General features: G+C 41.5%; 1 protein-coding gene across 5 annotated transcripts in view; it reads left to right on the top strand.

Moving 5' to 3' along the window:
• The window catches only part of TESK2 (testis associated actin remodelling kinase 2), a 150161-nt gene that overhangs the window by 103460 nt on the left and 31762 nt on the right, over positions 1–14939 (top strand). For all 5 annotated transcript variants that reach the window (XM_002810901.5, XM_024247426.3, XM_024247436.3 and 2 more), the window contains exon 4: positions 5417–5465. In XM_002810901.5, the coding sequence (XP_002810947.2) occupies positions 5417–5465 (49 nt within the window). The remainder of the gene's footprint in view (positions 1–5416; positions 5466–14939) is intronic.

Genomic DNA, 14939 nt, shown 5'->3' on the forward strand with positions numbered 1-14939 from the left:
TGCCTGTAGTCCCAGCTACTCAGGAGGCTGAGGTGGGAGGATCATGTGAGCCAATGAGGTTGAGGTTGCAGTGAGCTATAATCACACTGTTGTACTCCAGCCTGGACAACAAAGCAAGACCCTGTCTCAAAAAAAAAAAAAGGGCCGGGCACAGTGGCTCACACCTGTAATCCCAGCACTTTGGGAGGCCGAGGCGGGCGAATCACGAGGTCAGGAGATCAAGACCATCCTGCCTAACACAGTGAAACCCCATCTCTACTAAAAATACAAAAATAAGCTGGGTGTGGTGGCACACGCCTGTAGTCCCAGCTACTCGGGAGGCTGAGGCAGGAGAATGGCATGAACCCGGGAGGCAGAGCTTACAGTGAGCCGAGATCGTGCCACTGCACTCCAGCCTGGGCAACAGAGTGAGACTCTGTCTCAAAAAAAAAAAAAAAAAAAAAAAAAAAAAATGTAACTAGAGGCTGGGTGCAATGGCTCACGCCTGTAAGCTCAGCACTTTAGGAAGCTGAGGTGGGAGGATTTCTTGAGGCCAGGAGTTCCAGACCAGCCTAGGCAACATAATGAGACCCTATCGCTATAATAATAATAATAATAACAATAACAATAACAATAATAATAATAATACCAAAATTAGCCAGGTGTGGTGGTGCACACCCATAGTCCTAGCTGCTCATGAGGCTGAGGTGGGAGGATTGCTTGAGCCTAGAAGTTCAAGGTTGCAATGAGCAGTGATCACACCACTGCACTCCAGCCTGGGCAACAAAGTAAGACTCTTTTTAAAGAAAAAAAAAAAACAAACAAAACTTAGAAACATAGATGGAGAATGTAACCTATTCTTAAAGTTTGGTAACAAATAAAAAGAGTGAATTAGATTCATACTTTAGCGAGGGGGCAAGGGAAGATTTCTATTTTTATTTTTTAGACAGAGTCTCCCTCTGTCGCCCAGGCTGGAGTGCAGTGGCGTGATATTGGCTCACTGCAGCTTCTGCCTCCCTGGCTAAAGTGGTCCTCCTGCCTCAGCCTACTGAGTAGCTGGGACCACAGGCATGCCACCATGCCTGGCTAATTTTTGTATTTTTTGTATAAAAAATACAATTATTATTTTGTATTTTTTGTAAAGATCATATTTCACCAAATTCCCCAGGCTGGTCTCGATCTACTGGGCTCAAGAGATCTGCCCACCTTGGCCTCCCCAAGTGCCAGGATTACAGGTGTGAGCCACTGTGCCTGGTGGAAGAATTTTTTAAGATGAGGGAAATTTAACTATATATTTGTAGGCTAGGGTCATAGAGCCCAGAGGAAAAGGACAGATGGGTGAAGAATAAGGCTCATGGGAAAATGTGAGGTTTCAAAGATAAGTTGGAGTGGATCATGGGAAGTTTTAACATTATTCTGTAGGCAGAAGGGAACCATTGAAGGGTTATGAAAAAGAGAATGACATATTTTGTGTTTTGAAAAGGTAACTCTCATAGCCATGTAAAGGATGATGTAATTTAGGATCGTTAATAATAAAATAAAAACCACTGACCTTTATTTGAGCATACACTAGCCATTGCTACACAGTATACTTGAAAATATCCCATTTAATTCTCATAACAACCTTTTAAGGTAGTGTTATTTTTCTGTCCATTTTTATAGATGAGGAAATTGTGATTTATAAAGATTAGGTAACTTTCTTAATGTCTCCCAGGTGGAAATAGATAGATATCCCTGTGCTCTAGAGGAAGGGTCAATGCTTTAGTGTTTTCTATTGCTTAGAATACCAGAAACTGGGCAATTTATAAAGAAAAGGAAACTATTTCTTATAGTTATGGAGGTTGAGAAGTCCAGGGTTGAGAGGCCACATCTGGTGAGAGTCTTCTTGCTGGTGGGGACTCTCTGCAGAGTCCCGAAGTGGCTCAGGGCATCACATGGCAAAGGGGCTGAGTATACCAGCTCAGGTCTCTCTTCCTCTTTTTTTTTGTTGGAGACAGGGTCTCACTCTGTCACCCAGGCTTGAGTACAGTGGCATGATCTCAGCTCAATGCAGCCTCAACTTCCTGGGCTCAAGTGGTCCTCCCACCTCAGCCTCCTGAGTAACTGAGACCACAAAAGTGTGCCACCACACCCAGCTAACATATGTATATGACAAGGTCTCAGGTCTCCCTATATTGCCCAGGCTAGTCTTGAACTCCTGGATTCAAGCGATCCTCCTTCCTTGACCACTCAAAGTGCTGGGATTATATGCATGAACCACTGTGCCCAGTCTCTTCCTCCTCTTATAAAGCTACCAGACTCATTCCTGCAATAATTCATTAATCCATGAATGGATTAGGCAGAGCCCTCATGACACAATCACCTCTTAAAAGCCGTACCTCTCGGCCGTACCTCTCTTGATTAAGTTCCCACTGGGCGTGGTGGCTCACGCCTGTAATCCCAGCACTTAGGGAGGCCGAGACGGGCGGATGACAAGGTCAGGAGATTGAGACCATCTCAGCTAACACGGTGAAACCCCTTCCCTACTAAAAATACAAAAAGTTAGCCAGGCGTGGTGGCGGGCGCCTGTAGTCCCAGCTACTTGGGAGGCTGAGGCAGGAGAATGGCGTGAACCCGGGAGGCGGAGCTTGCAGTGAGCCGAGATCGCTCCACCGCACTCCAGCCTGGGCAACAGAATGAGACTCCGTCTCAAAAAAAAAAAAAAAAAAAAAAAAAAAAAGCTGTACCTCTCAATACTGCCACATTGGGAATTAAGTTTCACTTTGAGTTTTGGAGGGAGCAAACATTCAAACCATTGTAGTCAGCAGACTTTTTTTTTATAAAGGGCTAGATAGTAAGTATTTTAGTCTTTACAAGTCACACAGTCTCTGTCACAACTATTCAACTCTGCCATTGTAACATCAAAGAAGCCATAGATAATACCATATCTATGTTCTAGTAAAACTTAATTTATAAAAACAGGTAGTTGGCCATAGTTAGCCAACTCCTGCTAGTACCCATCATAGTTTGGAAAGCCTTAATCAAGCAGGAAATGTAGCTTATCATATTTTACTTTAACTGTTTTTGTTATAGTGGGATAATGGGAATAGAATTATTCCTAGGCAGGGATATAATTTAATCTCAGAGAAGCAGTCTTTCTAAAAGAGGCTGACTAGAAACAGCAGTTCATGTATACAGTTTAACTACATTCTGCATAATTTATCTTTTTATTATAATTTCCCTCCAACAGAATGACCCTAGAAAGTTTTTATTTACTCTCTGTCCTTAATACTTGCAACATAGCAGCCATTCAATAAATAATTGTTTAATAAATTAATGGCATACTCTCATAATTCCAGTGATTGGGGAGTTGTATGAACATTTAGAGAAAAATGACCTATCTTATTTTATTTTTATTATTAATTAATTAATTAATTTATTTATTTTTGAGTCAGAGTTTTGCTCTTGTTGCCCAGGCTGGAGTGCAATGGCACAGTCTTGGTTCACTGCAGCCTCCGCCTCCCGGGTTCAAGTGATTTTCCTGCCTCAGCCTCCTGAGTAGCTGGGACTACAGGCGCCTGCTACCATGCCCAGCTAACTTTTGTATTTTTAGTAGAGACAGGGTTTCACCATGTCGGCCAGGGTGGTCTTGAACTCCTGACCTTAGGTGATCCACCCACCTCGGCCTCCCAAAATGCTGGGATATTTCCACATTAGTTGAAATGTGGAAGCAGCATGTTTGAAAAACTCTGCTGTGATATTATAGCCAACCAGGCATTCTCCTTTGTTTCTTCTCACTCAGCAATCATTTACTGAATTTGCTTACTCTTTGTTTACTAGGTGGTGTTAGGTTCTGTGAACACAGGGAAGAATATGACATGGACCCTGTCTTCCTGGAAATTTTATGATCCTTTCTAACACAGTCACTGCTGTGCCTTGCACTCTGCTTGTAGTCAGTCTCTTCCCATTCCTTTGCTCTTCTAAACTAGAACTTACTTGGGACTTGGGTATTGTTAATGGCTTTAAGACATTTATCTTCTCCTACTTTATGATCATCATCAGTCATACTCATTGATCTATGGTTTTTATTTAAAAATCATTCATATATATATAACCTGTTGGTTGAGAAAAACTTCAAATATCACTGAAGTGTGTAAACTAAAAAGAAATAGTGACTTTGTGTCTGTGTGTAAGCATGTAGTTAGGTAATGGCAGAGCTGAAACCAGCATCAAGTTTACTTACTTCCAATTGGGGCTTTTTCTATTATACCATGCTATTTTCAAGACTACTCTCCTTCTTCCACCATTGCTTTTTACCACCAGGTCTTGCTGCAACTAGATATTTCATGGTAAATTTAGAAATTTATCAGCCTGGCATCTTAATCAAGATTAAGAGTCTTATGCCAAATCTTATGCAAAGGCATAAGAATGATATAATGAACCCTGAGGACCTGGGGGGAAAGGTTGGGAGGGGATGAGGGATAAAAAACTACATATGGAGCTGGGTGCGGTGGCTCACGCCTGTAATCCCATCACTTTGGGAGGCTGAGGCGGGTGGATCACAAGGTCAAGAGATTGAGACCATCCTGGCCAACATGGTGAAACCCCGTCTCTACTAAAAATACAAAAATTAGCTGGGCGTGGTGGCACGTGCCTGTAGTCCCAGCTACTTTGGAGGCTGAGGCAGGAGAATTGCTTGAACCCGGGAGGTGGAGGTTGCAGTGAGCCAAGATCGTGCCACTGTACTCCAGCTTGGCAACAGAGTGAGACTCCGTCTCAAAAAAAAGCAACAAAACTACATATGGGATACAGTGTACAATACTCAGGTAACAGGTGTTCCAAAATCCCAGAAATCACCAGTAAAAAAACTTATCCATATAACCAAAAACCACCTGTACCCCTAAAACTCTTGAAATAATTAAAAAAAACAAAAAGATTAAGAGTCTACAGGGCTGTACAAGATAGCAGGGGGCTTCACAGGTTCTTTCTTCCTTTCCTTTCCCTTTCCCTTTCCCTTCCCTTCCTTTCTTTTCTATCTTTCCTTTTTTTTTAGATGCAGTCTCTTTTTTTTTGAGTCAAAGTCTCGCTCTTGTCCCCCAGGCTGGAGTGCAATGGTGCAATCTCAGCTCACTGCAACCTCTGCCTCCCAGGTTCAAGGGATTCTCCTGCCTCAGCCTCCTGAGTAGCTCGGACTACAGGTGCATGCCACCACACCTGCCTAATTTTTGTCTTTTTAGTACAGATGGGGTTTCACCATGTTGGCCAGGATGGTCTTGAACTCCTGACCTCAGGTGATCCTCACACCTCTGCCTCCTAAAGTGGTGGGATTACAGATGTAAGCCACCGTGCCCCACCCCACAGTTTGTTTCTAATGCATGGATAACTAACCTGATTTCTCTATATGACATTTATATTTGTGTCCTTTTCACTTGTTAAATAATTCTGTTTTGTTCTTTAGGTTCATGGGTGTGTGTGTTCATCAAGGACAATTGCATGCACTTACAGAGGTAAGACATCAGTAAGTGTTGAAGTAACGTATTTGCCTTAGTTTCAGCATTTATAGTTCCATAGTAAGTGTTGCTTGCATATGTAAACAAAATGTATGTGCATTTATGTTTATGCAAAAATGGCAGTGTTAATAATGCTTTCTTCTGTTGCCTGGGAACAATGGCAGTATTTCTTTATATATATATATATATATATATATATATATATATACACACACACACACACACATATACTTTAAGTTCTGGGGTACATGTGCAGAATGGGCAGTATTTCTTAATATCCTTGTATTCCCTCATAATACTTGGTGAATACTCTGACAGTATGAGTGCTCAAGTATTAAAGTATTAAGTTAGCTCTTGCTGCCTAGATATGACTCCATCCTAAGCCAAAGGATGACAGCACTTGACTGCAAACTCTTATGGCAACAAATTACCAGACCACCTGGTAATGTTTGCTGTCCTGATCTAGAATTCTACAGTCCCTGCTTTGGTTTCCTGATTGGTCTTATTACTTGTTGGAATCAGTTTACATCTTCATTCTCATTTCATTTCCAGCCTCTGCTAGGCGGAATATGTGATAGTCATTATTCATCCTCTGAGGATCAGAGAACTCTCTTTAGAGCAAATTCAGGTACCAAGTTATCAGCTTCAGACCTTGCTTGGGTGCTCCTTGGAAACACAGATTCCTGGAATCTTCTAGGTTTAATAGGTTTGTATAGGGCCTATTACATTTATATTTTTAAAAGCTCCTCAGATTATCTCATGAGCATCTAGATTTGAGAATCTATGTTCTAGATTCTTTTCACATTCCTCTTTGAGAAGCAATTACCAAAGTACAAAGTGAAGAAACTTAGGAAGGAAAGTTGTTTAACAGAATTTGCAAGAGTGTTGGTTTTTTACTGGCTTGGTAACTGGTATTAGTCCTTAATAGCTTATGAAAGAGGGTCCCATGTGCCTCAGTCTCTCTCTTTTCTCAGTTACTGAAGGCACTAGAATGTGGAATGTGTGCAGCTATGCCCTGCCTCTTAAATGGAAAGCCAAAGAAGGCAGAATGGTGAAGAGGTTAAGAGCATGGCCTCTGAAGTCTTGATTACATAGGTTTGAATCTGTCTGTATCTCAAAGTTTCCATCTGTATAATGGGAATAATAATAATTAATAATACCTGCCCCAGGGAGTTTAGATAGAGAAGACGACCAAGAGCTGAGCCCTAGAATATTTAAATTTTAAATGTCTAGAGAAGGCCGGGTGCTATAGCTCACACCTGTAATTCCATTGCTTTGGGAGTCTGAGGTGAGAGGATTACCTGAGACCAGGATTTCGAGACCAGCCTGGGCAACGTAACAAGACTCTGTCTCTACAAAAAAAAAAAAAATAAAAATAAAAAAAATAAAAATAAAAATTAGCTGGATGTGATGGCATGTACCTGTAGTCCTAGTTACTCAGGAGCCTGGGGCAGCAAGATTGCTTGAGCCCGGGAGTTTGAGGCTATAGCGAGCCATGATTGTGCCACTGCACTCCAGCCTGGGCAACAGAGTGAGACCCTGTCGATAGATAGATAGATAGATAGATAGATAGATACATACATACATACATACATACATACATACATACATGGAGTGAGACCCTGTCGATAGATAGATGAATGAATGAACGAAAGTCTGGGGAGAAGGACAGACTGAGAAGGAGCAGTTAGTGAGGTAGGTAGAAAACCAGAAGAACATGCTGGCCTGGAATGAAAAGGAAAGAGTTTCAAGGAGGGAGTATTAATTGTAGCAAATGCTGTTGATATAATGTTGACCTCACAATGATGTTGTTAGGATGAAATATAAAATACTTATTTAGTACAGTGCCTGGCAAATATAAATTATTTAATACATGTTAACTCTTTGAACAAAATAACAGTGACTAGTCCCTCTTCTGAACTCTAAATTGTTAGTATTTTCCATTTTGTACTTAGTCCTATACTGCTGTTAGTGTCATTAAATTAGACTTTTTACTGAGGTATAATATATCAGAAAAAGTATACGTATGAAAAGTACCACTCACTAAATTTTTACAAATGAACACACTCATAACCAGCACCCCAGATCAAGAAATATTTCCCATGTATTTCTTTTCTTGGAAGTGAGTCTATAAATTCTTCAAAGATAAAATTCTCCCCTTCCTTCTGTCTACCAGAGTTCTGACACTAATATGCATAAAAGTATTTGATGCCTTCCCTGCATGTGTGATTGTTCTCTGAAATGTGAATTCATTGGAAGGGCTGGTGTGTTAGTTTTGCTGACAGAGAAGAACATCCTTTAAAATCTGTGTTAAGTTGCATATTTTAAAGCAGGTTGTGGTGGAAATGACAGTAATGAGTGATCATAATGCAATATTCTCTTGGCCATGTTGTACTTAATCTGCTGCTTGTTAGCTTGTTTATAGCCATATAAAACATACAATGTGTACTTTATGAAAGAGTATTTATTGCCAGTCTTTCCAGCAGCATTAATGAGATTTTGACATAACTTATGATATTAGTAATTTTTAATATGATGTTAATAGACTGGTAGTGATGAAGCCCAAATAGCCAAATGCTCTTGGTTATTTTTAGAAGGGACCAGCAAAGGCCTTGATGGCATAGGTCTTTGGAGACTTCTAGGTTTAATTGCCTTATAATTTGACTTGGCAGCACAACTATATGGTAAGGATAATAAAAAATAAATTATTAATAATATCTAGCACAGTCCTTGAAACTTAGATGACATTCAGTAAATACTTTTCAGTTGGTGGAATGCTTGTCCTCCAAAGTAATGTGAGTACCATTCCTCATTTCTCTTCACATTTATTTGTCAATAATTACAGTAGACAAGCATAACACTCATTAATACCTGTAAAACATTGACATTATTAGGAAGAATATTTCTCATATACATTAGTGATCTGGACTTTCCTGGCTTGAACCATTTGCATGAGTCTTCTTTGTAATTGTAGACATTAATTGAACTTGGAACAGTCAGACACTTAGTTTTTATTTTTGAACTACCTGTAGTAAGGATAGACTAAAGATTTTTTTTTTTTTGAGATGGAGTTTCGCTCTTGTTGCCCAGGCTGGAGTGCAATGGCCCGATCTCAGCTCACTGCAATCCACCTCCCGGGTTCAAGCAATTCTCCTGCCTCAGCCTCCTGAGTAGCTGGGATTACAGGCATGCGCCACCATGACCGGCTAATTTTGTATTTTTGGTAGAGACGGGGTTTCTCCATGTTGGTCAGGCTGGTCTTGAACTCCTGACCTCAGGTGATCCGCCTGCCTCGGCCTCCCAAAGTGCTGGGATTACAGGCGTGAGCCACCGCGCCTGGCCAGCTGACTCAAGTTTTTAAGCAAACTAGTATTTGTTAAAGTGAAAGCATAGGCTGGGCATGGTAGTTCACGCCTGTAATCCCAACACTTCCAGAGGCCAAGGTGGGCAGATTACTTGAGCTCAGAAATTTGAGACCAGCCTGGGCAACATGGCAAAAGCCTGTCTCTACAAAAAATACAAAAATTAGTCAGGTGTGGTAGCGTGCACCTGTAGTCCCAGCTATCGAAGAGGCTGAGGTAGGAGGATCACTTGAGCCCAGGAGATTGAGGCTGCAGTGAGCCATACTTGCACTACTGTATTCCAGCCTTGGTGACAGAGCAAGACCCTGTCTCAAAAAATATATAGTGAAAACGGTTTGGTGAAAGGTCACATGAAACCTTTTAAATTTAATGAGTCGAAATAAGAATCTGTATTGAGGCTGGGTGCAGTGGCTCATACCTATAATCCCAACACTTCTAGGAGGTGGAGGCAGAAGGATTGCTTGAGGCCATGATTTTGAAACCAGCCTTGGCAACATAGTGAGACATGGACTCTACAAAAAATTTAAAAGATCAGCCAGATGTGGTGATACACACCTACAGTCTCAGCTACTTGGGAGGCTGAGACAGGATGATTTCTTGAGCCCAGGAGGTTGAAGGTTGAGAATGCAATGAACCATGATTGTACCACTGCACCTCAGCCTGAGCAACAGAGAGAGACCTCTTAAAAAAAAAAAAAGAAGAAAAAGAATAGGAATGTACCATAAGTATGTCTTTCATTCACAAAACCTAACCTTGTCTTTCACTTAGTCACAAGTATCAGGGAAGTGTAAATCTTTGTTTTTTTTAAACAGAAAATATAATTCTGTGTATTGGTTAGCTGTTGCCCTCCAGCCACAAAACCTCAAAAGCATACAATAAACGTTTATTTCTCATACATTTCCAGGGTTAGCTGAACTGAGTGGGGCTAGATTGGGCAGTTGTGCTGATCTCAGGCTCACTCATGCATCTGCAGGTCAGCTGGTGGTCTGCTCTAGGCTGAGATTTGCTGGGAGAACTTTGCTCTAGCTCATCCTCCTTTTGGACCAGTGGGCTAGACTGGACTTGTCCTTTTTAAGATGATACCAGAATAGCAAGAATATGCCAGTCCATTTGCACAACTGCTTTTCATGACTCTCCTTATGTTCAGATTTGCTTGGCCAACATCCCATTGGACAAAGCAAGTCACATGCTTGAGTCCAGGGGTAGGAAATATGCTCTGCCCTTATCAGGAATATGCTGCAAAGTTATGTGTCAAAAGGCACAGATTCAGTAGGAGGTGAAGAATTGGAACCCTTGACAATCACCCATGCCCTGTAAATATCCCAGTCAGCAGATCATAAGTATTTGTGTTTTCTGCCCCATTGGAGGGTAAAGAATTTCTCCCATTTCTTAAACCATAATGACTATTAGTTATTTAAACTCCCACTATGGGCAGAATGCTATGATTGATACTTTATATTAACTATAATTCTTACAATGCTATAATCTTATTTCTTCCATTTTGTAGATGAGAAAACTAAAGCTTAGAGAAATTAAGTTACTTCCCCAAAGTAGGATTGCATCTAGGTTCATCTGACTTCAAAGTCTATTTCTATTACAACATGCTGTGCTTAATTGATTTTTATATTCCCCACAGTGCTAAGCACAAGATCTTATGTGTGTAGCATGCATAATATTTGTAGAATTCAATTCTGACTCACTTTTTATGTATTCTGGGTTATTTGGAAAAGATACTTCCTCCCTGGTCATTGGGTATATTAGAATGTGTTTGGGAGCAAGTAACAGAAAATAGTTAAATGGGCTTTAAACAACAAAAGGACTCATATAACTGGAATTTTAGCAGTTTATTAGATTAAGTATTGATATAATTCAATGGTTAAATTGACACTGTCCAGAGACCTTATTCTTTCTCTTTGCTCTGTCTTTATGTTGTCAATTTCATTCTAAAATAAAGATGTCTGTCACTCATAATCAAAAAGTAGCTGCCAAAAACTTACATGGTATATGTTTTCTCTTCTATATCCAAGATGAGTGGGAGGTTGGGATGGAGAGGAGAGAGAGAAAGAGAGAAGAGAAAGAGATGCCTCTGGATAGATTGTGTGTCATCTCAAAGCGCTTTTTCCTTTTAATATTGTTAAGAAAGTCACAGAGAAGGAAATACTGTCACAATCAAGCAGTTTGGGAACCTGTTAGTGCAGAACCTCTCAGTGGCTAGAAGATTGGGGAATTGGGTAAGGTATATGGTTGTGGAGAGGGATCACAAATGGCAGTATGCTCTGATCAGGGGAGTCAGCAATTGAATTGCTTGGTGAGCGGGATGTTTTGGGGGTCTCTCTTGCCTTTTCTGCCATGAAGAAAACTATCCAGCCAGGTGCAGTGGCTCATGCCTGTAATCCCAGCACTTCAGGAGGCTGAGGCGGGTGGATCACCTGAGGCCAGGAGTTTGAGACCAGCCTGGCCAGCATGGTGAAACTCCGTCTCTACAAAAGATACAAAAATTAGCCAGGCGTGGGTGGCACATGCCCATGGTCCCAGTTACTCCAGAGGCTGAGGCAGAAGAAACGCTTGAACCTGGGAGGTGGAGGTTGCAGTGAGCCGAGATCATGCCACTACACTGTAGCCAACAGAGCTCTAGGCAATAGAGCGAGACTCTGTCTAAAAAAAATTAAAGAAAAAAACAACAACGATTCTTATTTTCTTCTGTGGCAATGAGAACCACTCAGCCAATTCTGCAGTTGCAGAATATTCCTTGGCCTAGTCGAGGTGATTCGGTCTTTTTACAACAGAGCCACCTCAGTCGAGCAGATGTTTGGTACTGAAAGAAATGCTTTTAGCTAAAGGCTATTGCAGAGAGTTTTTTATTCACATAGCCCTGATCCTCCTGTCACTCCCTATTCCCACCCAACCATACATCTTCTTTCTTTATTAAAGAGTATTAGTGACTTTGGAAATTTCTTGTTTATGTGGGTTGATATGTATTGCTTCTGAGTTGGTTTTGTCAGACTTATAAGAAGCCTTATATAATCAGACAGCTTACAATGAAACTCCATGGGTTCAGTGACCAAACTCATGCATTATTTATAAAAATCAGCAAGACAAGGCCATGTCCAGTGGCTCACACCTGTGACCCCAGCACTTTGGGAGGTTGAGGTGGGAGGATTATATGAGGCCAGGAGCTCAAGACCAGTCTAGGCAACATAGTGAGACCTTATCTCTACAAAAAATTTAAAAATTAGCCAGGCATGATAGTTTGTGCCTGTAGTCCCAACTACTCCTGCTGAGGCAGGAGGATTGCTTGAGCCCAGGAGGGCAAGGCTTCAATGAGCTAGGATTCTGCCACTGCACCCCAGCCTGCGCAACAAAGTGAGACCCCATCTCAAAGAAAGGAAAAATGAGCAAGGCAGACCCTGATTCCAGTTTTTTTGGTGTGCTGTGATATGTGATATTGTTATTAGTTGTGCCTGCTTCTTATTTTTTTGCGTGTTTTAGTACAGAATATTTTCCTATCCTTATTTACCATGATAAAGATGCGAAGTTGCTTGGTGCCCTGCCTTGGGTTAACTTTGGCAGCAAAGACATACCTATCTTTCAAGTTTGGGACTGGCAGCTGTTAACCACCACATGGTAGTTAAGAGACACACCAGAGGTACTAACAGTGATTGCATCTGTGAGTCAGATTTTCCTAAAAGGACAAGTGAGGGGGAAATGACAAAGATGTAAATTAGAAAATACACGGGAAGGTAGAGATTCACTTGATACACACCACTTTGAGTGAATCTACTATGGGCTAGGTACTTTGCTAGGCTCTGGGTTTAGGATAAAAAGACATCTGCTCCCATGATCTATTGTTACATAACAAACTACCCCAAAACTTAGTGGCTTTTTAATTTTAGTTTGCTTGTGATTTTGTAGGTCGGGTATGCAGAAGGGCTTTGCTGGATCTTTGATCCATATGTGTCAGCTAGAGAGACTGAACTGGCAAATCCATTTCCAAGATGGCTTCTTCATTTGCATATCTGGTGCCATGGTACTCCTTGGTTCTTCTCTTTTTCCACATGGTGTCTCATTCTTTAGATCATCTCCATATGGCTTAGGCTTCCCACAGCATGGTGATCTCAGGATAGTTAGACTGGTACAAACCACTCAAGTGGAAGCTGCAAGCCTTTTATGACCTAGCCTTGCAAGTTCCAGAGTGTCCCTTAAGCTGCATTTTATTGGTCAAGCAAGTCACTAAGGCCATCTGTCAATGACCATCTTTAGTTCACCGTAGTGTCTTTCATGAACTCAATGGTTAATGGCTGGGATAGTGAGAAAATTCTTACTGTGCCCTTCCTTAGAAACTGTTTTTTAAAAATCTGTTATCCCATGCTGTTAACTCTCGGATCTCTCTGTATATTAATAGTTGTTACTCATTATAGTTCATATTCTTTTTTTCCACTCAGTTATTTTGCTAGTGTTTGCAGTACAGCTTAGCTTGGTTACCTTCCCCAAACTGGCCATCCATTCCAACCTTATCATTTCATTTCTTTATTTTTTGAGACAGAGTCTTGCTCTGTCACCCAGGCTGGAGTGCAGTGGCACCATCTCAGCTCACTGAAACCTCCACCTCCCGGGTTCAAGCGATTCTCCTGCCTTAGCCTCCCAAGTGGCTGGGACTACAGGCGTACACCACCACACCCAGCTAATTTTTGTATTTTTAGTAGAGACAGGGTTTCACCCTATTGGCCATGCTGGTCTCAAACTCCTGACCTCATGATCCGCCCACCTCGGCCTCCCAAAGTGTTGGAATTACAGGGGTGGGCCACTGTGCCCGGCCCTTATCATTATTAGAATCCTTGTTCTTGGCTGGGCATGGTGGCTCACACCTGTAATCCCAGCACTTTGGGAGGCCAAGGTGGGTGGATTAACTGAGGTCAGGAGTTCGAGACCAGCCTGGCCAACATGGTGAAACCCTGTCTCTACTAAAAATACAAAAATTAGCTGGGCGTGGTGGCACATGCTTGTAATCCCAGCTACTGAGGAGGCTAAGGCAGGAGAATCACTTGAGCCTGGGAGGCAGAGGTTGCAGTGAGCCAAGATCGTGCCACTGCACTCCAGCCTGGTGAACAGAGCGAGACTCTGTCTTAAAAAAAAAAAAAAAAAAAAAAAAAAAAAAATCCTTGTTCTCTTATTAGAATCCTTTGTTCTTTGGGGTTAGTTTTGATTTTTTCTCATCACTTGAATTTAATCAGTCCCCAGTCTTTTCCTATTTTCTTCTTTGTGGTATCTTTCTGATTATTTTTCTTTCTCTTCATTCCAAAGCCATAATATTATTCCATGCCTCAATTCCTACAAATACTTTTTTTTTTTTTTCTTAAGAGACAAGGTCTTGCTGCTCTGTCACCTAAGATGGAATACAGTGGCACCATCATAGCTCACTGCAGCCTCAAACCCTTGGGCTCAAATGGTCCTCCTGTCTCAGCCTCCCCATTAGCTGGAACTACAGGTGCATGCCACCACACCCAGCTAATTTTTACATTTTTGGTAGAGATGGAGTCTCACTATATCACCCAGGCTGGTCTCGAACTCCTGACCTTAAGGGATCCTCCCACCTGGGCCTCCCAGAGTGCTGGGATTACAGGTGTGAGCTATCACACTTGACCTCTTTAATTCATTTTGACATACTACTATCTGAATAATAATCATCAAGCACACCTGATAATGTGATGCTTCTGTCTAAAAAATTCTGTTTCATATTCTAAACTCTAATCTCGTTTGATAATATGAATCCCTTCTTTAGTTACATGGGTCTTTTTGCTCTCTTCTATACATTCTTGCTTTAGGTGTCCCTTCCAGTAGTAGGAATGTCCTTATCTCTCTTCTCTCCAAGCTGTGTCAAATCCCAGGTTCTCCAATGGAACTAAGTCTCCTAGATAGAGCTTATAATAATACTCTGTGTGGCTGGGCCCATAGTATATGCTTAGTGTGTGTTTGTAGTTGATGGTCTAGTGTAGACCCAGCTCTAAGAAAGCTGAATTAGCCCTAGTGGAAAGAGCCGGAAATCAAAAATAGTGTGAAGGCCAGGCACAGTGGCTCATACCTGTAATCCTAGCACTTTGGGAGGCCAAGG

Source organism: Pongo abelii, chromosome 1 (genome assembly GCF_028885655.2).
Source record: "Pongo abelii isolate AG06213 chromosome 1, NHGRI_mPonAbe1-v2.0_pri, whole genome shotgun sequence".
Taxonomy (NCBI): Eukaryota; Metazoa; Chordata; class Mammalia; order Primates; family Hominidae; genus Pongo; species Pongo abelii.